The 24,063-nt window shown below is 43.1% G+C and overlaps 1 protein-coding gene and 1 pseudogene across 1 annotated transcript in view; one reads left to right on the top strand and one right to left on the bottom strand.

Annotated features, from left to right (window-relative positions):
* FBN3 (fibrillin 3) overlaps nucleotides 1-24,063 on the top strand; it is a 106,942-nt gene that overhangs the window by 9,184 nt on the left and 73,695 nt on the right. The window contains 10 exon segments of the mRNA XM_044685371.1: nucleotides 778-873; nucleotides 11,477-11,674; nucleotides 12,168-12,293; nucleotides 13,153-13,278; nucleotides 14,480-14,632; nucleotides 14,993-15,127; nucleotides 15,616-15,759; nucleotides 16,123-16,242; nucleotides 17,114-17,239; nucleotides 18,611-18,733. Coding sequence (XP_044541306.1) covers nucleotides 778-873; nucleotides 11,477-11,674; nucleotides 12,168-12,293; nucleotides 13,153-13,278; nucleotides 14,480-14,632; nucleotides 14,993-15,127; nucleotides 15,616-15,759; nucleotides 16,123-16,242; nucleotides 17,114-17,239; nucleotides 18,611-18,733 — 1,347 coding nt within the window.
* LOC123232286 lies at nucleotides 7,489-7,807 on the bottom strand (annotated as a pseudogene).

The following is a 24,063-nucleotide window of genomic DNA, read 5'->3' as shown; positions in this document are numbered from 1 at the left end:
CTGGACTTTATAGGAGAGACTTCCTAACTGTTAGAGCTGGTCCCAAGTAGAAAGGGCTACTTCCAAAGTAATGGGCTCTCTCTCATCTGGAGGCCTTTAAGCAAAAGTGGGATGTCTATTCTTTGGGTATTTTATAAAGGGAAATCTCTTTGTTTTCTGATTATTGAAGGAAAAAAAGAAATCTGAGTGATAATGTGGTTCAGCAGAAAGACTATTGTATTTGGGGTCAGTTGACCTGGTTCAAATACCTAGTTGCCCTTGGGCAAGTCACTCCAGGTTTCTGAGCCTTAGTTTCCCTATGAGTAATAATTTTTAATTAATAATTTTAAGCTTTCCTTAAAGCTTACATTTACATAGGGTTCTAAGATTGGCAAAGTACAGTATGTATATTGTCTTATTTGTTCCTTACACTAACCCTTTGGTGTTAGTGTTATTATTGTTGTTTTCCAGAAGGGGAAACTGAGTCAAGTGACTTACTTGCCCAGTAAGTGTGAGAGGCAGGATTTGAATGAACCAAGGCCTTTCTGACCCCAAATGCAGCACTCAAGCCACTAGCCCACATAGCCACTTATAAAATAAAGGTCTAGACTTAATAGATGACTTCCACTCAAGGTCCCTTCCAGTCCTAAACCCAGAATGAATGATGTTGCCCCTCAGCCCAAGGCTTGAAGAAGCCTTACCCACTTTGTAGCAGGTGCCAAAGGCCAGCTCAGCCCCTCACTACTTCCAAGGCTGGCCCCTCCTGGTTAATGTGGCTCTCTCTCTGTCTCTCCCCAGCTGTGTGTGACCAGAATTGTCAGAATGGGGGCCGCTGCATTGGCCCCAACCGCTGTGCTTGTGTCTATGGCTTCACTGGACCCCAGTGTGAGAGAGGTAGGTAGGATGCCTGGTGGTGGGAACAAGCCCAGAGGAACCTCCTTGGCAAAGGGAGTGATGGGGTGGGGATGAAGGGCAGGAGGGGGAGGAATCTTGGGTCCCTGGAGATTGGAGGCTGAGGCAGGAGGAAGGAGCTTTGGGTGGGACTTAAAGAACCACCCTGGACAGGGGTCAAGACCTGGCTGAGGGCTTTGGGGAGTGAATGGAGAAGAGCTGGGCTAGGGATATTGGGGGTAGCACTGGGAAATTGAAGCTGTGGTTTACAGTTGCTGAGGCCCTGGACCCTGTGAGGTACTAAGTATCGGGGTATCCCTCTCTCTTTAAGTCTTCTCCATGCCTTAACTTTTACCTTAACAAAGTACATTTTCAGGTGTGATTCAAATAGCCTGGAGATTGAGCATTAGCAGGAAGGTCTGCATCAGCCCATCCCCTATTCCTTCCCCCCCTTTTTCATAATATTCTTCTTCCTTCTCTTCTATTTCCTCCTCCTTTTCTACCTCTTCCCTTCTTCTGCCCCTTCCCATCATCTCCTTTTAGGTCCTGCTCCTCCTTTGGGACTCCCTCTAGAACCCCTGGGAAAATCCTTTTGGAGTTTGCCTTCCTCTAATGGACTTGGGCTGCTCCTATTGAGAGAGTGACCTGACAGAAACTTCCAGCCCAGGGCAAGCTCTCCAGGTCCCTTGGGTTAAGCCCTTCAGCTCTCTATCTTCCTAGAGCCTCCTAGAGGCCTCAATTTTTTCAAGGGAAGCAGCATGACTCCATTCAAAGAACTCTGGATCTGAAGTCAGGGGATTTGGATTCAAATCCCATTCTTTTGCTTCTTTTTTTAAAAACTCTTACCTTCTGTTTTAGAATCAACACTGAGTATTGATTCTAAGGCAGAAGAGTGGTAAGGGCTAGGCAATGGGGGTCAAGTGACTTGCCCAGGGTCACACAGCTAGGAAGTATCTGAGGCCAGATTTAAGCCTAGGACCTCCCATCTCTGGGTGTGACTCTCAATCCACTGAGATACCCAGCAGCCCCCTCTTTTGCTTCTTATTTATGGGACTCTGTGCAAATTATTTAAACCTCTCAGAACCTCAGTTTCCCCATCCGTAAAATTTAAGAATTGGACTTTATAGCATCTGAGTTCTCTTGCAGCTCCAACTGAGGAACTTATGCTTCAATGAAACCCTCAGATCACAGAATAATATAGCCATCAAAAGAGACAGAAGAGGACTTTTCACCCATTGAACAGACCCTCTCTGGTGGGAGTATTTAAGGAGGAAAAGGGACAAGGTTTGCTCAGGACCTGATTGGCGTTGGCCTTCTTTCCGCTCATGCAGATCACAAGCAAATCTTATCCCTTGTCTCTCCCACCTCTCAGTCCTATGTTCTTTCCACTATACTTTCCTACTTCTCATCTTGTTTAAAAGGTTAAAAGATAGGCTTGGTGACTGGCTGTCACTTGACACAATTGAAAGCATGGCATAATTTCCTAAATTTAATCTCAATTCCTCTTCTACCTAATGCTGAGTATTATGCTTTGTCAATCAGAAGGTTCAGAAGGATCTCTCTAAAAGGACAACTAACGTGAAGGGCTGTCCTCTAACTGCATCTCATCATCCTGTCAATAGGGATTTTTCATCCATCTGGTTTATCTTGTATATATAGCTATAGGTTGCTTTCTCAAGTGATAACTGATGACAGTAGTATAAATTAATATTTCTAGGATTTCAAGGTTTGCAAAGGCCTTTCTTAACAACTTCTCTGTGAGGCAGGTAACAAAAGAATTATTATCCCTCTTTTATAGATAAGTAAACTGAGGCTCAGAAAGTTGTGACTTGCTTGGGGTCATGCAGTTGGTTAGTGTTAGTATTGGGATTTGAACTAAGATTGTCCTGGCCCTTTCCTTCTCAAGGTCATGCTGCTTTATTAAGAACATCTGGCAAACAGAGTCAGAAAGGAAATCACTTCTCGAGAAGGGAATGGGAGGAGGGGGATGAGGCTAGAGACACAAAGGGGCCTTTACTTGTTTGTGCAGCCTTTGCCGACATCTTGTATGCATAAAATGCCTTCAAACAGGAGGTTTCCCAAAGCACTGGTGGATGGGCTTGAATTGAGCTTGAGCCCAGAAATCAGACAGACTCTCCAGCTGTGCAGCCAGCTGTTCTTCACTAAGACACATAGAGTAGGCACTGATCAGAGCATAGAGTGGGGGAGGGAGTTCACCAGACGTGCTTAAATTTGCTAGAAAGGTCATGGTTGGGGGGAAGGGCTGGAGGAATAATCCATCCCGCTGCCTCCCAACCTCCCCAGAACCTGGGCCAGGCCAGGTTCACACTGACCCAGAAGGTCCTTGAAAGGCAGGCTGGTCTGAACATTTCAGACGTTTTAACAGACAGGCCAGTATAGTATATAGAATGTTGCCTTTGTCATAAGAGAACTTGGATTCCAGGCCCAGCTCTGCCACTTACTCTATGTTTGGTCTTGGGCAAGATTTTTTTTTCCCCTTTTCAGACACTGTTTCCTCATTTGCAAAATGAGAGGATTGGACTAGATGTCTTCTAAAGTCCCTTGAAGCTTTAAAATCTGATGATCTCATTATTTCCTCAGTGGACTTGGAAATCTCAGAGCTGACTTTGATCTCGAGATTTTTCAAGAAAAGTCTCAGTCTACAGTTAGATTAGCAGTCTTAAGCCAGCTTGAGAGCTACCCCATGAAGCAGTTCCATGAATTCTGCAGAAAATAACCTGTGGGAAGCACCTTCCATCTCTGGGAGATGCCCAACAGGGAGTTTTTTCCTAACTCTTAGAGATAGACTGGAGGGGACGCCTATAGAGAGCACATCATGCTCTTAGAAGTGCCTTATTAGCTATACTGTCTAGCTCCAAGAGATACTACACAGGGAATACCAACAAGGTCTGGGAGATGATTTGCAGGAAATATATCTTATCTCTTAGATCTGGCTCCAAAAGATGACTTGATCCAACTTTGGGAGATTTTTTGGAGGGAACACCTTCCAGTTCTTAGAGATGTCCTGGAAGTAATGTCTGATTCTAAGAGATGCCCTGCAAAGAGCATTATTCAACTTGGGGAATGTATCCTACAGGAAGTACCTCACACACTGTGAAGATGCTCTTGGAGAATACCATAATGGATCTAAGAACTAATGCATATGGAGCATTGTTAAGATCTGGGAGACATCTTATGAAGAGAACCTTCCAACTCTTAAAGATGCTCAACTGGAAGCACCATCTGGTCCTAAGATTTAGGAGAGAGCCTACAGGGAATATATTCTAATGATCAGTAATGTCCTCCCTGGAAGGAATACCCTTAGATTCAAAAGATGCCTGATGTCCCCATCTACTATCAAACTCTGGCAGATGCCCATCAGGGAGCACCTTCTTCTTGGAGATGTCCTATTAGGAACACCATATGTCTACAAAAGCTATACTGTGAGGAACATTGTCAGGATCCAACAGGATGGGACAGCTTGCTGACCTAGAAATGGGAGGGCCTGGATTCAAATCTAGCCTCAGACACTTCCTAGCTGTGTGACCCTATGCAAGTCACCCAAATTGCCTAGCCCTTACTACTTTTCTGCCTTGAGACTAATATTTATTTATCAATTCTAAGATAGAAGGTAAGGGTTAAAAAAAATCCAACAAAGAATATCTGCTCCCAAAAGATGTTGTGCTGCAAGTAACATCAGCCTCTGAGAGATATGTTGAAAGAGATTTGAGTTGATCATAACCCTGCTCACTTTCTATCTTCTCAAGTACAGACTTCCTTATCCATATCTCATGCACCCACGTCAACTCTCTGTTGTGGAAGCAGGTTGGAGGCATCTTCCCTTTTCCCATCTATGCTGTTAAGCATATGGGAAAGGGGGTAGCAATGTGCTCAATGGATAGAGAGCCAGGCCTGAAAACAGGAGGTCCTGGGTTCAAATTTGGCCTCAGACATTTTTTGGCTGTATAACCTTGGGCAAGTCACTTAACCCCAATTAACAAGCCTTTACTGCTCTTCTTCCTTTTCTTTTTTTTTAAACCCTCATCTTTCATCTTGGAGTCAGTACTGAGTATTGGTTTCAAGGCAGACCTCTTCTTCCTTTTGAACTAATAATTAGTATCAGTTCTGAGATGGAAGGTAATAGTTAAAAAAAAAAAAAAGAACACTGAAAAGGTGACAATAAGATTCAGTGTGTGTTTTTATTTCAAATTGTAGCCACCATTTGTCTGATCTCAAGACCCAGGATGCTGAATGCTTAAAGCATTATATATTCCTTAAAAAAGAAATGAAGACGGGAGGTCCTAGGTTCAAATCTGGCCTCAGACACTTCCCAGCTGTGTGACCCTGGGCAAGTCACTTGACCCCCATTGCCTACCCTTACCACTCTTCTGCCTTGGAATCAATACACAGTATTGACTCTAAGATGGAAAGTCAGGGTTTAAAAAAAAAAAAGAAAAAAAAAAAGAAAAGATTTCCCTGCCTAAATCCCCTCGAGGTATTCAATTAACTATAGCCACCATGACCCAGCCTAAAGACTGACTCATTTCATCACTTGATGACTTGTCTTTGTAATAGCCTTGTTTCCATTTGGCTTCCTTAGGGCTTTATGACTGGTGGAGGAAGGAGGAAATGCTGTAGACACAGTTTACCTAGATCAAAGTAAAGGATTTGACAAAAGACTTCATGCTAATTTTGTGGAAAAGATGCAGCCATGTGGTCTAGACCATGATTTAATTTTAGAGCCGATTGAGTAGCCACACTCAATTTTCTGCTCAAGAAGATGAGTAAATGGATCAACATCCGCTTGGATGAAGGTCTCCATTAGAGACAATCTAATTTTTCTTTTGTCACTGAAATAGATGAAGGCAAACATGGCATGCTTATCGAACTTGGAAGGGGTAGTGAGCACACTGGTTGATGATTGTTAAGATCCAAAATCATCCTTGATGGGCTTGAATTTAACAAGAGAAAACCTATTCTTAACATTTGGAGAGGTATTTAATTATTGAATTAAGTCTTTTGAGCACAATATTACAAACTCGTGATGATAACATACTTCTATCTTAACACTAAGTGAATCAGGATAAGAACAAGACTTGTGTGATTTCAGTGGAATGGAGACATTTCAGGTGAGGAACATAATCAAGTGAAAAGGCACCTACTATGTGTCAGCATTTTTATAAGCATTGTGAATTCAGTGAAAGGCTAAATTGATTCCTACCCTAAAGGAGTTCGCAATCTAATGGGTAGAAACAACATACGAACAACCATGTTCAAGAAGACTGGACAGAAAGAGATCTAGATAGATATTCTATATCTGTCTATCTCTAGTTCTACATATCTAGCTATATATCTATGTCATATATATGCATGTGACATATAATATATACACACACACACATACATACATACAAGATAAATGGGAGATAACCTTAGAGGAGAGGCACCAACATTAAGGAGGAACAGGAAAAGCTTCTTGTAGAAAGTGGAATTTTAGGTGACTTGAAGGAAGCCAGAGAAGCTGGAGGGTGGAGATGAGGAGGGAGAGAATTCTAGGCTTGATGGATAGCCAGTGACAGTGCTTGAAGGTGAAAGATAGAATGTCATTTTCAAGGAAGTGATTTGCCTAGGGTCACACAGCTAGTACAAATTTGCGTGTATCTTTGAATGAATAGATAGCAATATGTTAATATATACATATGTGTGTGTGCATTATGAGGGCAGCTAGGTGACATTGTGGATTTTAAAAGTAATATATAATAACTTATATTTAATAGTTTTATTAATAATAACTAAAGTAAGAGAACTAGCTATTCAGCCACACTTGTGAAGAACAGAAAGAGAGAGAGAGAGAGAGAGAGAGAGAGAGAGAGAGAGGAGTTACAGGACTTATAAAACAATAGCATGACCAGGCAAATGTGGAGGCACAAGAGAGGTTAAAGGGAATTTGGGGATATACTAAGAGACTTCTGGGGGATGAAGTCCAAGGTTCAAAATCTCCATTTATACAACATAGTGGATGGAGTGCCAGATCTGGAGTCAGTAAGATTTATCTTCCTGAGTTCAAATCTGGCCTCAGATAATTACTATTTGTGTGACCCTGGGCAAGTTATTTAACTCTGTCTCAAATTCCTCATCTGTAAAATGAGCTGGAGAAGGAAACGGCAAACCACTCCAGTATCTTTGCCAAGAAAACCCCAAATGGGATCACAAAGAGTTGGACACAATTTAAATGTCTGAACAACAACAATAACACGTATTATGTATATACATAATATATATATGTGTGTGTATGAATGAGGCAAGACTTGAGCCTTGATCTTCCTATCTCTGAGGCCAACTATCTCTATCCATTGTTAATCTTGCCTTTCTGGGACTTTAAGACCAAAACACAGAAAACATAATCATGTTCATTTAAACACAAACCTACCTAATCTACATAATTCCTTAAATTACAGTTGCTGAACACAATTTTAAAACAAGCATTCATGATCAAAGTTCTCTGGTTGATTAAAAAAAACCCATTTAAATAGAGTAGAGCTATGGCATATGTTTAAAGGAAAGAAAAGGAAATTTCATCATGAAGCGTCTTGCTGTAAGGGAGGCAGCAAACAACCATTACTCATTGGTAGTTTTTCTGAAATATGCTTATCAAGTCTGCCCTTCCTCCTTTCTTCTGAATGCCAGCGGGGATCATTTCTGTTCCAAGGATAGACTTCTTGGGGTTTTCCAAGTATTCCGTCAGCATATCCTTGCCCCAGACTATGCCTTTGCTTTTGTTGGCATCTTTGCCCAAGAATCCTGGAGCTAGACCAGTTTTTATTCAAAGAGTCCATTCCAATTAGGTCCAGTCCTTTGCTTGCCTCCCTTTCTGACTGTGTGGCACTATGTATGCTTCTGAACAAAAAATCCTGTTGTCCTTCTCAACATCAGCCATTGTGAATTTGGCTGAGTCCTGTGAGCTTATAACCACTGTCCTTAGTCCCTTTTTCTTTAACCAAGGACATCATGTACCCCTAATAAAATGATTAAAAGAAGGATATATATATATATATATATATATAATCTTATCCTTGGTTTCAAAAACTTCACAAGTACAAGCTAGTGGAGGCATTTTTTTAGAGTGCAGTTTGCCTGAAAAAGATCTGGGGGTTCTAATGGAACTCAAGCTCCTTAACAGGCTACAATGTGATTATGGGGGAATCCTTAGTGTAGAGAACTTCCCATAAGGAAACTCTTTCTTCCAATCTGAACCTATAATTTCTCTACAGTTTATCACAGAACTGTCTGAGACAGAGACATTAAGTGATTTTCCAGTATGTATCCAAGGTAGGACTAGAACACAGATTGCCCAACTCCAAGGCCAGTTCTCTATCCACTCTGCCATATTCCCTGTCATTTGGTGTTGGGAACACAACACCACAAAGGCACCAGTCCCTGCCTTCCCAGGAGTTTATATTCCACAATAGGTACAAGTTAATAAACAATAAAGCTATATGGAATAAATACCAGGTAATTTAAGGAGGAAGGAACTGATGGTTGAGAAATCAGGACGAGTCTCATGTAGAAGTCAGTAGAACTGAAGCTTTGGAGAAAACTGGAGATCATAACACAGAGAATCAGGAACTCCAAGTTCTAGAGGCTGCCTGGAATAGCCTGGAGTTGGAGCCAGGAAGACCTAGGTTTGAATATTGCCCCAGAAACATTAACTGTGTGACCCTGGGTAAGTCACTTACCCTTCCTGGGGTTATTTGCTAAACTGTGAAATGCTTACGGATCAGCAAAACTGACCGATTGGTGGTACTTGCAATGCTCTCTCTACATGGTGTATTCTGGTGATGGACCTTTCCTGAATCTAGTGACACTACCATGCCACTGGGAGGCATAGAAGGAAGTCTTTAATGGACAACAGTAGTCAGTACTTATATAGAATAATACCTCTTCAATATATTCTTTTCTACCTAATGTTGACAAAGTGAATCTCAAACAGACTATACTTAGCATTTAATCATCCTCTTCCATTATATTGAGTATTTTTAGAATAGCAACATTTTAGTAAACATCACTGTTTAAACCCCTTTCAGAGCTCAGGTAATAATTTTAATAATGATAGGATCTAGCCTTTTTAGAGAGCTTTCAGGTTTGTGAAGTACTTCCTAAATATGAGGAAGGAGTGTATTCCAGACATGGAAAAACAAAACAATGGGCCCTGTATATGAGAAGCAAGAAGGTGAGTTTAATTGGTCTATAGAATGCAGGAAGGAGAATAAGAAAGCTGGTGGGTGATAAGTCGGAGCCAGGTGGTGAAAGGCAGAAGAATTTATATTTGATCCTAGAGGTGACCAGGAGTCATTTTAGTGAGCAGGAGAAAGGCACAATCATACCCGTACTTTAGGAAAAAATCATTTTGGCTACTGGGTGAAGCAAGGATTAGAGAAGAGGAGACTTGAGACAGGAAGGCCAATTAGAATGCTCATGTGGTGATCCAGGAGAAAGGCGATGAGGGCCTGAAAGAATTGGATTTAGGAGATGTGGTGGACCCTATGATGGAGCAGCTAAGTCGGTGTGTGGATGAGGAGGAATAAGAAGTTAAGGATGACCCCGAGCCTGCAAACCCGAGCCACTAGAAAGATGATGGAAGGACTAAGGATGTAAGGAAGAGGAGAACGTTTGGTGTCAGAGATGATGAGTTCTACACTGAGTTTGAGATGCCTGCACACCATCCTTCTTCCAAATGTGCAACAATGGGCAGTGGGCTTGGTGAAGGGATGATACAAGAGCTCAAAGGACAACCGGCACTATCTTCACTTGGGCATAGCAGTTGCTGCCCCCCAGTATTGGGACTCCACAAGGGAGTACTATAGCACCTGTCCCTGATTGACCAAGGGGCAAAGCTAGTTATCAGATCAGACACTTGAGAACTTGGAAACCATCTAGTCCAATCTCCTCATTTTACAGATGAGATAACTGAGTGCCAGATTGAGGAGAGGGGTGGTCCTCTGGCCCTGGCTCAGAGTCCTGGGGCCATAACCCTGCTCAGGCTTCTTTCTTCTCTGTCCCTTCACACTGTCTCTCACAGGGCTGGGTGGACAGTAGACCTCCAGAGGGCCAATGGTCCAGAGGCACTGGCCTGTAGTAGAAAGAGCTCTGGTTTAGGAGCGAGTCTACCCGAGGTCAGATCCTGGACCCCCTGCTTTACTATCGGGGTGCCCTGAAGCAGAGCAGAGTACCTCATATGAAGTACTGAGATGTTTATTCACAGTGATAGTGGAATATAATAGAAAGAATGATTGATGTGTGGCCTGGGTTCAGATCCTGGCTCCATTACTTACCATCTGTGTGACTTTTGGCTAGAAAGGACCTCACTGGCCATCTAGCCTCAGTTTCCTCAATAATGAAGTTAAGAAGTTGGGCTAATCACCTCTTTGTGCTATAAACCGTTTTGACAGTCCAGTGAAGCATATGGACCTCTCTATGTAGTCTCTGAATAATGTGTGTGTGTGTGTGTGTTTAAACCCTTACCCTCTGTCTTAGTATCACTTCTAAGACAGAAGAGCATCGAGGGTTGGATAATTAGGGTTAAGTATGCCTAGGGTTACACAATTATGAAGTGTCTAAGGCCAGATTTGAACTTAGATCCTCTCAGCTACAGAGTTGGATTCTATTCACTATGCTATCTAACTGCCTCTATGTGTTTTTTTAATTCATCATTTTTTCACATATATGAATTTTAATTCATCATTTTTAAAGATGCTAAATGTCAGCTTTAGTGAAAATTAAAATGTAATTTTGGGGGGCAGCAGGGTAGCTCAGTGGATTGAAAGCCAGGCCTAGAGATGGGAGGTCCTAGATTCAAATCCGGCCTCAGACACTTCCCAGCTGTGTGACCCTGGGCAAGTCACTTGACCCCCATTGCCTACCCTTACCACAGGGTTTAAAAAAAAATGTAATTTTGCCCCTTATCCAAGTTCACAAACCTTGTGAAATCTATCCACGGACCTGGGATCTCAGGTTCAGGGGTCCTGAGCTAGAAAACCTTGGAGGTCACTTTCAGCTCACCATCTATGATCTTATGATCTGTAAAATGGGGACAATAATTCTAGCTTTTGTGAAGAAAGTGTTTTGTAAGCCTTACCTAGCGATTGAAATTTCCCCTCAACATTAAGTATATCTCTACTATCTGCTAGACACTGTACTGTCTTTTTCACCAAAATCACTTTGATCCTAACCAGACCCTAGAAGGTAGGTGCTATTATTGCCCCCATTTTATAGTTGAGGAAACTGAGGTAGACAGAGGTTGAGTGACTTGCCCAGGATAACAGAGATAAGAAGTGTCTGAGGTCAGATTTGAATTCACCTCTTCCTGACTCCAAACTCAGAGCTGCCTTGTTGAAATGAGTGCTTTGGTCTATAACTAGGAGTGGGGAGTACGTTTGGGAGCAGGGGCAAGGGGGACACATGGAGTGGAGGGAGGGCAGGCCAACCAATTCAAAAGCACTTGGGAGTTTGGGGCCAGAGCTAGGTTTGCAGGGAGGATCCAGTACGGGCGGCTAGGTATGCTGCCGTGCCCTGGTCTTGCTAACTACATGCCCACCTCCCTTGACAGACTACCGCACTGGACCTTGCTTCAGCCAAGTCAACAATCAGGTGTGCCAGGGCCAGCTGAGTGGCCTTGTCTGCACCAAGACCATGTGCTGTGCCAGTGTGGGTCGTGCCTGGGGTCACCCCTGTGAGCCGTGCCCTGCCCAGCCTCACCCCTGCCGAAGAGGCTTCATCCCAAACATTCGAACGGGTGCCTGTCAAGGTAAAGAGGAGGGCAAAGAATCATGAGTTAAGAGGATGGTGGAGGGAGTGACCAGGCGGGGATATTGGACGGGGGATGACAGAGGGTTTTTTTTTTTAAATTTCTGAACCCTACAAGGGCAAATCGCTAGGGAGAAACTGAGCCCTGCAGGGAAGGAATATCCTGAGTCTCATGGGAAGGAGGCTCACTAGAGACACTTATAGGACAAGAAAATTCATTGTGGAAACCTTGAAGTTTTGTGAGTGGTGGGGTATGTGTTAGACTCTGAGTCCTGCAAGGTATGTAGGGGAGAGGGTGATCCAGGGACAGGGATCGGAGTTGTAGGGGATTATGGCATAGGGAGAGGATGAGGGTCCAAGAGGAGACTGAGTCTGAGTGCTAATGGGAAAGGGATGTGGATGTATGGATTGCCGCAGGGCATTGGATGAGGGTCCATTTCTAGACTCTGGGCCAGACTTTGGGGTCACCCTCTGTATCTCTTTGTCTTGCACAGATGTGGATGAGTGCCGGGCCATCCCAGGTCTGTGCCAGAGTGGGAACTGCATCAACACCGTGGGCTCCTTTGAGTGCCGCTGTCCAGCTGGTCATCGGCTGGGTGAGGCCAGCCACAAATGTGAAGGTAGGAAAAGCAAGGGGCATAAGCCATGCATGAAGTTGGGGGGAACAAGCTGCCAAGAGGAACAGCTGACATGGGACACAGAGATGTGGCATTGGAGCGCTGCTTTTGGAAGAGAAAGCTTGCCGGGCACTATGCTAAGCACTTAAAAAATATTATCTCATCTGATCCTCACATAAACCCTGGGAGTAGGTGCTATTATTATTCCCATTCTACAGATAAGGAAATTGAGACCAATAGGGTTGAGTGACTTGCCCAGAGTCACATAGGAGTGGCAGAATTTGAACTCAGATGTTCCTAGATTCAAAGAGAACTCTTATTAAACTGCCTTCCCTGCTCCTAGTTCCATAATAGTCACAGCTCCCGCTTCAATATTATGTTAAGAGTTTATACATACTTTTCTTACAATAACTCTATAAGATTGGTGTGCCAAGAATTTTTATCCCCATCTTACAGATGAGAAAATCAAGGACCAGAGAGGACAAGCCATTTACTTTTTTGTCACCCAGCTATTTAAGTGTTAAAGTCCAGTCTTGAACCAAGTCCCTCTGACTCTTAAATTTAACATAATTTCCATTATAAAGAGACATTTCTACCATACTGGGCAGAGAAGGGAATAAGGGTGACATTGGACAAGTCCCTTTTTTCCTTTTTCTGATCTTTATTTATGAAATAGGAGTAAAAATCCTTAAACTGCTCCCCCCCCCCCCCAGCCCACCTGCAGGGTTGGAGACAGGCATTTTGACAGCGCTACTGAAATAAGAGCCACTGGAAACGAGCATGGTCAGGGGGATGGGGGAAGAGGACTGGGGCCCAGGATGAGGAGTTTATCCCAAGTGATCCCTGTTCTGCCCCGATTCAGATGTGGACGAGTGCAGCTCTAACCCTGGTGCCTGCGAAGGTGGAGAATGTGCCAACACAGTGGGGAGCTATGTTTGCACCTGCCCCCGAGGCTTCATGGCAAGTGCTGATGGTTCTCACTGCCTGGGTAAGACAGTGCCTATGGTCCTGGGGGGTGGCTCCGGACTCTCCCAACCCACATATATGACCATCCTCAGTCCATTATCAGGTTGCCCTGCCCAGCCACCAGAGACCTTCCTGGTGCCTAATGCTCAGGCACAAAGTTTATGGTGCCCCCAGCACAAGACTATTGACTCACCTAATTCCCAGGAGTTTATATTCCACAATAGGTACAAGTTAATAAACAATAAAGCTATATGGGTGAGGCCAGCCACAAATGTGAAGGTAGGAAAAGCAAGGGGCATAAGCCATGAATGTTAGGATGGTTGTTCTATCCCTGAGCAAGGACTTGTCTTTCTTAATGCTGTCTAATTGCTCTATATTCAGTGGGAAGGATGGGGTCCCAGAATCCTCCTGGCTGCCTCTCTCTTGTAAGCCATACGAACCTCAGATCTACTTTGCTTCCCAAATCAAGAGGCCTTTTTTTTCCCCTGGTGGTCTGACACTAGCCTTTTTTATTGATGGGGCCCAGAGAGTGGGTACTTAGCTTCAAGGGCCGTGCTCCTCCTTCTAAAGGGGAAATCATTTATGACTGAAGAAAAAATCCCAGAACTTCAGAGCTAGAAGTGACCTTGGAACACCAAAGGTACCCTAGAATGTCAGGGCTACAAAGACCTTAGAACACTGATTGTCAGAGCTGAGAGGGATTATAAATGTCATATGCCAAATATTGGAGGGCTATTAGAATTTGAGATGTCTGAGCAGTGTTGTAAAGGTTATTTGCCATCTGTTAGGAGAGCATATTTTACCTCTCTACACCGGGTTTTCCATCAGTCCCCCCAAGAAGAGCTAGGTGCCTCCAGGAAACATTCTCTAATGTTTTTGATCTTCCAGCTTTAATACTCCCCATTCCTCCACTGAGATTATTCATCCAATCTGACACTAGAGAAGCCATTATCTCCTTCAGTATGATACCAAAGCTTTCAGCCCAGGCCTCTCCTCTCATTTTGACCAGCCTTCCCCTTCCTAAGACAACACCATAGACTCTCTCTCTCTCTCTCTCTCTCTCTCTCTCTCTCTCTCTCTCTCCCTCCCTCCCTCCCTTTCTCCCTCCCTCCCTCCACTTAGTCTTTCTCTCTCCCTCCTTTCTGCCCCCTCCCCTCTCTACCCCTTTCTCTCTCTCATCCATTGTCACTGGCACTCATGGGCTCTGTGATCCTCTCTGGCAGATCAGCGAGTAGGTACCTGCTTCTCTGCATTACTCGGGGGCCGCTGTGCTGGAGAGCTGCCAGGCCAAGCTTCCAAGAGACAATGCTGCTGCGAATGGGGCCGATGCTGGGCCGTGGGGTCAACGCCAGAGATGTGTCCCCAGAGGGGCTCTGGTGAGCTGACCTGGGGATGGGGTTATATTTAAGAGTCTTGGGTGGAGAAGGAGGGAAGGAATGAGGAGAAAAGAGAAGAGAGATGAAAGGCAAGGGGGGTCTGTGCCTCCCCACCACCTAAGGCCTCTAAAGAAGAGGGGTGGGATTGGTCTCCAAACCTCTGCTAAGGAACTTTTCTCTGACCTGGTGACCACCAAGACCAGTCAGTAGATCTTCCAATGCAGCTTCCAGGATCCTCTGACACTCCAGCTCTCCAAGTCCACCCCAAGATGGACCAGGACTCCAAAGCCAAACCTTTTCTCTCCTTCTTTCTCTACCTTGACCCTGGATCCGATGACCATCCTTCTCCCTTTTTTGTAGATGAGTTTCGACAGTTGTGTGCTGAGGGCCCTCCGGTGCTGCCTGCCTACCCTGGGCACTTTCCAGGCCTTCCAGGATTTGGGCCCAATGGCCTGGGCCCTGGTCTTACTGGCCCTGCCCGACACGGTCCTCATGGTACGAACGGACAAGGTGCCCTCCCCAGCCTTCCTGGCCTGGGCCCTGGCAGCTCTAGCATAGGTAAGGACAAACTCTTCTCCCCTTAATGCCATTACCAACACTGTTGGCTGGGAGACCTCTCTTGCCTTAGAAAACTGACCCAAAGGGGAAACTCCTGCTTTTTTTCCCTTGCTCTCAACTCCCTTCTCCCCTCTTATCCTGCCAAGGCATTGGCATTGGTGCTTTGCATAGTATCTCTATCTAGATTTAGGAAAGATGGGGCAGAGTGATTAGACTTACTCAACTTGGACCCAAAGGCAGAACTTCCTAACAATTATTGCTATTCAAAAGTAGAAAGGAGATAGTGCGTTTCCTATCATTAGAGGTCTTTGAGCAAAGGCCAGATGCACATATTTGACCAAATCTTAGCCCCAGATTCTGGGATTCTGGGCTGAAGGGGTCAGAGTCAGACTGATGGCCCCCACCCTCATGGGTTTTGCTCCTAGGTACGGCCACATTGAATCAGACCATTGACATCTGCAAGCATTTCACCAACCTCTGCCTCAATGGACGATGCCTCCCGACCTCTTCCAGCTATCGGTGCGAGTGCAACATGGGCTACAAGCAGGACGTGCGTGGAGAATGCATTGGTGAGGACCAAACCCAGGGGGCAGGCACAGGAAGGAAGAGGGCACTCAAGCTCCTCCTGAGTACTGAGGTGATGGAGGGTGAGGAGAGGGAACCTAAAGCTTTGTGATACTCTGGAGGAGTAAGAGAGGGACCCAGAAAGTTTTGCTAAGATCTCAGAGGAAACTGCTGGGTAGGAACCTTTTGATATGTTCTAGAAGGATAGAAATAAAGTGAAGGGGAGAGGGGAAACCTGGGTTCCCATAAAGTTCTTAGGGGATAAAGGAAGAGGGTCTGGGTTTTAAGTGCTGAAAAAAAGACTTGGGTCCCCAAGAGATACTGGGAAAGTAGGGATGGATAATTGAACATTGGAACTTTCTCCACAGATGTAGATGAGTGCTCCAGTAGCCCCTGTGTCCATGGAGACTGTGTCAACACCCCTGGCTCTTATCATTGTAAATGCCAAGAAGGCTTCCAGAGCACCCCAACCAAACAGTCCTGTGTTGGTATGACACCCCACCTCCCACCCCAGAAGGGTGAACAACTCATCTTTATGTCCAAGAGAGGAGAGAGAATCCACAGTCCTGTGGACAAACCACTCACCCCCAATAAGTTATAAGTTTCCTCATCTGAAGAAAGATACCTATAGGCAACTAAATGTAGATAGAATTTTACACCTAGACTCAGGAAGACCTGAATTCATATCCTACCACCCATATTTAACTGTATGAATCTGAGCAAATCATTTAACCACTTCCAGCCTCAGTTTCCTCTTCTGTAAAATGGAGCTAACAATAGCACCTATTTCTAAGTATATTAGAATGAAATAAGTTTCCATGAATAAAGCATTTTGTAAATATTAACACATTATATGAATGCTAGCTATTATTATTATTATTTGAACATAAAGGAGTTGAACTAGATGGTCTCTAAGGTCCTTTTCAGTTAAAATCCTATGATCCCATGGTTTGAGATCTTTGGGGCCACTGTTTAGTGTAGAGTTAGTAGCCCTGGAATGATAGCTAAACCTGGGTTCTGTTACTTATTAGAGGTATGCCCTTAATCAAGTCACTGTCTTATTTGAGGTTATTGTAAGGAAAACGCTTTGAAAGACTAAAGAAATAGGAATAAAATAATGATACTTATTGTTGTTGTTATTACTGCTGACTCCTCAGGGCTACAATATATCTACTACAACATGAGCCCCCATTTCCCTTTTTAAAATATATATGTAATATTTAATATATCACATATTTTATATATATAGTGTGTGTATATATATATAAATACACATAACTTCTTCCACCTTACTCCCCCCATCAGAAACCTAGCCCCTACCCCCAACTCCTACATGCTCACAGCTCCATATTCCCACAGATATTGATGAGTGTATCCTAAATGGTGGGATGTGCCGTCATGGGCGCTGCATTAACACAGAGGGAAGCTTTCAATGCATCTGTAATGCAGGCTTTGAGATCACTCCAGATGGCAAAAACTGTGTGGGTAAGTTGACTGTGGGATGAGGGAAAGAACAAAGCCTGTTTTAGTATACTTGCCCAGTGATGGTGGAATTTCCAGATGCCAGTGACTGGAAAAGGTTGGGGGCAAAGATGGCAGCAGAAACGTAAGGGGAGGGCGGTAGGCAACAATTCCTCCCACTGTGAGCTCCACCAATTCCTTTACACACTCCCTGAGTCCTTATCTTTTGTATTCTGCTATCAAAGATCAAGAAGGGCTGGAGTGACAAGAGGCAAAGACCTGAGCTACTCAGTAAATGATTTGTGAACTTAAAAGGATCTTATCCCTCCATCCACGTATTGAGCAAACGTTATTGTGTAACTACCATGGGAGAGATACAGATATCAAGATCTTACATATAAGATCCTAGCTCTATGGTGTTCAAGGTCTAATTGGGGGAGATAAAACATGTACGTTGGATACTCAGATACAATAGGGACTGTTCATTGGTAGAGAGAAGAAAACTCTTTAGCAATTCAGGTTGGCACTTTCTCTATAACTAAGACTTTAAGGGTTGCACACATCAAGTCTAGAACATTGAGAGGTGAAGTGAATTGCCTAGTGCCAAGCCTAGTGCCACATACCTAGTATATGTCTGGGGCAAGACTTGAACTCACTACTATACCATGCTGTCTCTCAATTTTGTTACAAATTGGAATATGGAGGCAGTGACATGTAGTGAAGAATGCATTGCCAATTTGGAGTCGGAGGACTTGGGTTCTAATCCTGGTTCTGTTACTACCTATGTGACCTTAGACAAGTTACTTCATCCCTCTAGGAGTCATCTTTCTGTGCATCCATGTCCTCATCTGTAAAATGAGGGAGCTGGACTCAATGTATTCTGGGGTCCCTTCCAACTATGAGTATTTGATTCTGTGACCCTAGGATTAAATGCATAAGACCTCCCCTAAATTCCTCCAATGCCTTGTCATGACCAATTTCTCGAAGGTGATGCCAAGAAATTTAAACTCTGTTAGTTGTTCTTGTGCCGACTCTGCTCTGTGCTGGCCAGCTCTGTGCCAGTTAGTCTTGTCCATTGCTCCCAAGTGCTTAACATGCTTACATGTACTTAAGCACATATGTTCTCACTCAAGTGCACCCAGCTTTGGGGATTGCTACTCAGAGCTAAGTCTGAGGCTTCTCCTCCAGGCATCTCTAGCATGCACAAAACTCCCAGAGGGCCACATATGGGAACCAGAGAAACAAAATCCTGCCTTGATAGCTGCTAAGGGAGAAGGAATCCAGGGATACGAACAGCTCTCCTGGGGTGGGTCCCTTGCAAGGGGCCTGTATAGATTCTGGGACTGCTTAGAATACTCGCCTAAGCATAGTCCTTCCCTTTATACATCCCTACAGATCATGATGAATGTGCAACCACGACCATGTGTCTCAATGGTGTGTGTCTCAATGAAGCTGGCAGCTTCAAATGCCTGTGTAAACCCGGCTTCCTGCTGGCTCCCAGTGGGCGCTACTGCGTAGGTGAGTGTGTATGTGTGGTTTGTGCACACACTCATGCAGAGGTATTAGGGAGGAGGAAGTTAGAATTGGATGGGGAGGAGGGGCATGATGGAAGGAAGAGAATGTCAGGATGGGAGAGGGAGGAAGGAAGGAGAAGAAGGAAGGGAAAAAGGGATGAAGGAGTAGGAACAGGGCAAAAGGAAGATAGGGTATAGGGGAGGAGAAAGTAGGGGACAGAAAGAAGTAAGAAAGATGGGAAGATGGGATGGGAAACAACAACTAAGGGAGTGGGAGGTGGGAGGAAGAAGGGAAAAGTATAGAGGATGATGGGAACGAAAGAGGCACAAGAGGTGGGGAGATGGACAGGGGATAGGAAGAGGAGGAGGAATAAGAAGGGAATTGTGGGAGGGCAGACAGTGGAAGGAGATAGGTTCAAAAGTTAGAAAGGAGAGACAAAGAGTGTGAAAGCAGAGAAGGGGGTGGGAAGCAAAAATCAAGAGGAAAGCAGAGCATTAAAAAAATAAAAATTTCTAAAAAGAGGAAAACGGAATGGAAGGTTCAGAGATGAAATGCCCGACAGGCAAAAAGGTCAGCATTGCCTTGATATCCAGACCTGCTAGTCAAAAACACACTTTTCTCTTCTTTCCTCTCTAGAACAAAAATGTTGATTCTATTGAATAAAATGATCTATATTAAGGGACTTTGAAGAAAGAAAGAGTAAATAAAGAAAAGTTTTTGCTGATCTTGTGTCAGAATCTCAGAATCAGGGAGAACCTTAGGGAACTTCTAGTCCAATCTATATTTGAAAGAAACAAAAGGCCCCGTTTGTAACACAGCTAAGAAGTGGTCATCTAGCCTCTGCTTGAAGACCTCTGAGGAGGGAGAGTCTATCCCCTCTTGAGGCAGCAAATCCTATTTTGGGATAGTTCTTGGGGTCAGAAAGTTTTCCTGATGTCAAGCCTAGTAAGTAGAGGTAAGGCAAGAGAACATTAATGCCTGGAGTTGAGAGATGGAGTGTCTTGTTTATGAGAGCCAGGAGACCAGTGTCATTAGACTAAAGATACCTTTTGGGAAGTAAGGTATAAGAAAACAAGGAAAATAGGAGGGGCCAAGCTTTGAATGCGAAGCAAAGAATCTTGTATTTGCTCCTAGGGATGTTAGAGAGCCATTGGAATTTATTGAGTAAAGTGACATGATCAGACCTGAACTTTAGAAAAAATCTTTTTAGTGACTGAATGGAAGATAGGAATGGAGTGGAGAGAGACTTGAGGCAGGCCGACCCATTAACAGGCTACTGTAGTCATCCAAGTAAGAGGTGATGAGGGTCTGCACTAAAGAGGTGGCCGTGTCAGAAAGGAGAGGAGGGGGCATATTGGTGAGACAGCTTTTCCATGAAATACTATTAGCTTTATAAAACTTGAATACTCCAACAAGATTGTTGATGCATCCTGTAGAATAGGAAAATATTGTACGGCAGCAGTAGAGACTTGACTCTTTCAACTAGGGGCAATTTAAATACTGACTGTCACAATATAACTTTACAATTTTCATTTTGGCTCAAGCCCATATGACAGTTTTATAGATTGCCTTGACTATTCGTTCCTTGGGGCATTTATTTTAACTTTGTGAAACAATTGTGAAACACATTCCCTCAAATGTCCCTGAGTCAAAGTCAAACAGGTTTTTCTACAACAAAGACTTATGCTGCTGTTACATTCGTGAAAGAGGAAATCTTATATGTCAGACTTTCCAACTCTTCCCTCTTTGAATTTGGATTTTTTTAAATCCTTGGCCCAAATGAAGTTTCTGAAATGGTGCTGGCCTGGATTAGAGGGCCCCTAGGAGGTCGACAAGCCTCTTTGGAGTTCTCTGGACCACTCCACCGGAGTTAATTTTATTTTATGTCTAAATTTACATCAGTAGCTCTGTGAATGTCAGAGCCTCTTGACATCAAAGACATTTTTTGTTCATTGTGCTAGAGGGCCTCCTCTTGGGCATTCCAGCATGGAGCAATCATTCAGATACAAAATAGCTACAAGCCCTGAAGGCAATAATATTCATTCATTCCAGAAGAGTGATTATTCCTCTCTATTCCCACCGCTTCCATCTGAATCCTGACCTTTATCAATTTATACCTGGATTATTACCACAGTTGCCCAACTGATTGGCCTCTTGGACCTTGCCCCCTTCTACCCACCCAGGGTGAGAAAGAACTGATTGTTCTTTCTCAACTCTAAGTCCTACTTTGAAGCCAAGGTTTATGTTGTTGTTGATCTCTAAACCATGTGCCTTCAGTCTCCCTTTCACTTTCTAAACTGTGCCAGATATCCATCACCAAGAAACATGTCATAGTGAAAAAGGATCTTAGAAAGCTCTTATTCCAACCCCCTCGTTTCTCTTTCTACAAGATATATAGAGAAGAAGACTGAGGCTCAGAGCAATTAGTGGATCGGTGATTAATCAAGAAATAGAAGCCAGCTTTCTAGCTAGCTATATGGTCAGATGATAGAGAGTTTCCTTTTTCCAACATCCCCCAAAGGAAAACAATCAACTTTCCATACAGTATCTTGATTTCAGCAAGTCATTTGTCAGAGAGTCAGGTTATCTTTATGGACAAGGTGGGTAGGATAATACAGAGATAGGTAAATTTGGAGCTGGTTCAATAACCTGACCTGTAGAGTAGTAGTTCATGGATTTTAAAAAAATCAATATCAAATGTGCAGGATGGAGGGGAGGTGTGGCTAGAAACTAGTTGTTTGAAAAAGATCTAGGTGTCTTAATGGACCCCAATATCAATCAACAGTATGATGATGCAACCAAGAAAGCCATGAAGATTATTAAATTTCTTTAAAAACTAATGCATTCTTAGAGGCAACTAGATAACTCTGTAGATGGAGACCCAGGCCTAGAGATGGGAGATCCTGGGTTCAAATCTGGTCTCAGATACTTCCTTGCTGTGTGACCCTGTACAAGTCACTTAACAAATGAAATTGCCTAGCCCTTACCACTCTGCCTTGGAACCAATGTATAGTATTGATTCTAAGATGGAAGGTATTTTTTTTTTTAACAAATGCAATCTTAAACTGCTTTAAAAGAGTATATAGGATTAAGGATATGGGTAATTTAGCTCTATTCCACCCTGGTCAGATCACTCTAGTACTGTGCTTTGTTCTGTATCATATTAGGATGGTCATTAATAGGCTGGAGTGTGTGCAAAAAAGGTAATTGGGATGGCAAAGGACTTTGGGATCATGTCACATGGGGATTCTTTGAAGAAAAGCTTGGGGGGAGGGAAGGAGCCTGAAATAAAATATGATGATGCTCTTCAAACTGTTATTAGAGGTATTTAGACTTGTGCTTGGCCCCAGCACACAGAACTGGGATAAAATTTATAAGGAGTCAGATTTCAGGAGGCAATAATCTCCTTACTGGAGGAGTGCAAACAAATACTGAAGGACCAATCCACCAATCAATCAATATTTAATTTGAGTGCCTACTATGTGTCATACACTGGCACAATGAAAAGCAAAAGATAGTCCCTGCCCTTGAGGAACTTACAATCTAGACAGGTAAAAAGGAGATAATTAAGAGAGGGAAGCCACTGGACCAATCATCAAGTGTGCTACAGAGAATTCTGGGTTAGTACAAGTTGGATTTTTTTTCTAATTTAATTTTTTTATTCTAAATTGAACTTACCCCAAATAAGATGAGCATCTCTGCATACTTCACAGAACAGAAAAAAAATTATTCCTATATATTATTACCTCCCTTATAGCTTGATCCTTCTTCCAAGTATACCAAAAATTTGGCATATTCTTTTCAAAGTTGTCCTGCTTATTTTTGTTTCTTTTTGATCATCTTCTCCCCGTGTATTTTTAAAACCCTTACCTTCTATCTTATAATTAATACTAAAGTAAATATTATACATTTTTTTATTCTTAATTTTTAAATTTTTAATTTTTAAAAATTTAATTTTTAAAAAACCCTTACCTTCTGTCTTAGGATCAATACTATGTATTGGTTCCAAGACCGAAGAGTGGTAAGTACCAGGAAATGGGGGTTAAGTGACTTGCCCAGATTCACACAGCTAGGAAATGTCTGAGGCCACATTTGCCCCCAGGATTTCCCATCTCTAGGCCTGGCTCTCTATTCACTGAGCCACACAGCTTTGTATTTTTTTAAAAAAACATTCCAATGACCCTCTTTTCTTATTTTTCTTTTTTTTTCATGTTGAAGAATGAGATTTTTTTTTTTCAATCCTTCTGTCTTCATATCAATTCTAAAGCAGAAAATGGGAAGGTTTAGTTAATTGGTGTTAAGTGACTTGCCCAGACAGCTAGGAGATGTCTGAGTCCAGATTCGAACCCAGGTCCTCCCAACCTCAGATCTGTCACTCTACCTGTCCTGCTTAGCTGCCCCAAGAGATTTATGTTACTTAGTGGAGGAGTCATGGAAGGCTTCAGGGAGGAAGTGGCAAAAGAAGGATTTGGTGGAAGAGGCCATCATAGCAGTAGAAGGTGGCATGAGCAAAGACAAAGTGAAAGCAGAGAGTGAGAACAGAGAATCATAGGACCATAAATTTATCAGTCAATCTATAAGCACTCATTAAATGCTGACTATTTCACAGGTACTGTGCATAAAAATAAAATTTAAAAAAAAACCTTGCTTTCAAGGAGCTTATGTTCTATCTGGAAAATAACCTGGATATATAGAGTATACACAGAATGACTCTACACAAAATAAAAACAAGATAGGAAAAGAGGATACTACCATTTGGAGGAAATATGAAAGACTTCATGTAGAAGGTAGAGCATAAATCAAAGGAGTGATTCTGTGAGTCAAGGGGGCTAGCAGTGCAAAGACCCACCAAAGCCAGAAGATAGTGTTCTATGTGAAGGAAAGCAAGAAGTTCCATGTTGTTGGTTCATAGAATATAGGAGAGAGATGGAAGAGCAAATATAAAATGATTCGAAAGTTAGGAAGAGGCAAGGTTGTGAAGGGCTTTAAATGCCAAATAGAAGAGTTTAAATTGATCCTGAAGATAATAGGGAGCCACTGAGTTTTTAATTGAATTTCTTTATTATTAATATGTATGGTTTACACATTAATATTTATTCTTGAATAGAAGGGGACTCACAGGCTCACAACCTTGGCGTTATCCTCAACTCCCCAAGTATACTCACCTTACATTTTCCATCTGCTGCCAAAAGCCATTCTTTCTCCCTTCACAGCATACAGCCACCATACAGACCCTCATCACCTTTTACCTAGACTATCAGAATAGCCTTCTAAGTCTATTCATTTTGACTTTGCATGATCTAGTCCCTAGCACACAATAGGTATTTAATAAA

Source organism: Gracilinanus agilis, chromosome 1, assembly GCF_016433145.1.
Source record: "Gracilinanus agilis isolate LMUSP501 chromosome 1, AgileGrace, whole genome shotgun sequence".
Lineage (NCBI taxonomy): Eukaryota > Metazoa > Chordata > Mammalia > Didelphimorphia > Didelphidae > Gracilinanus > Gracilinanus agilis.
This window is presented reverse-complemented; position numbering and strand designations above follow the sequence as displayed.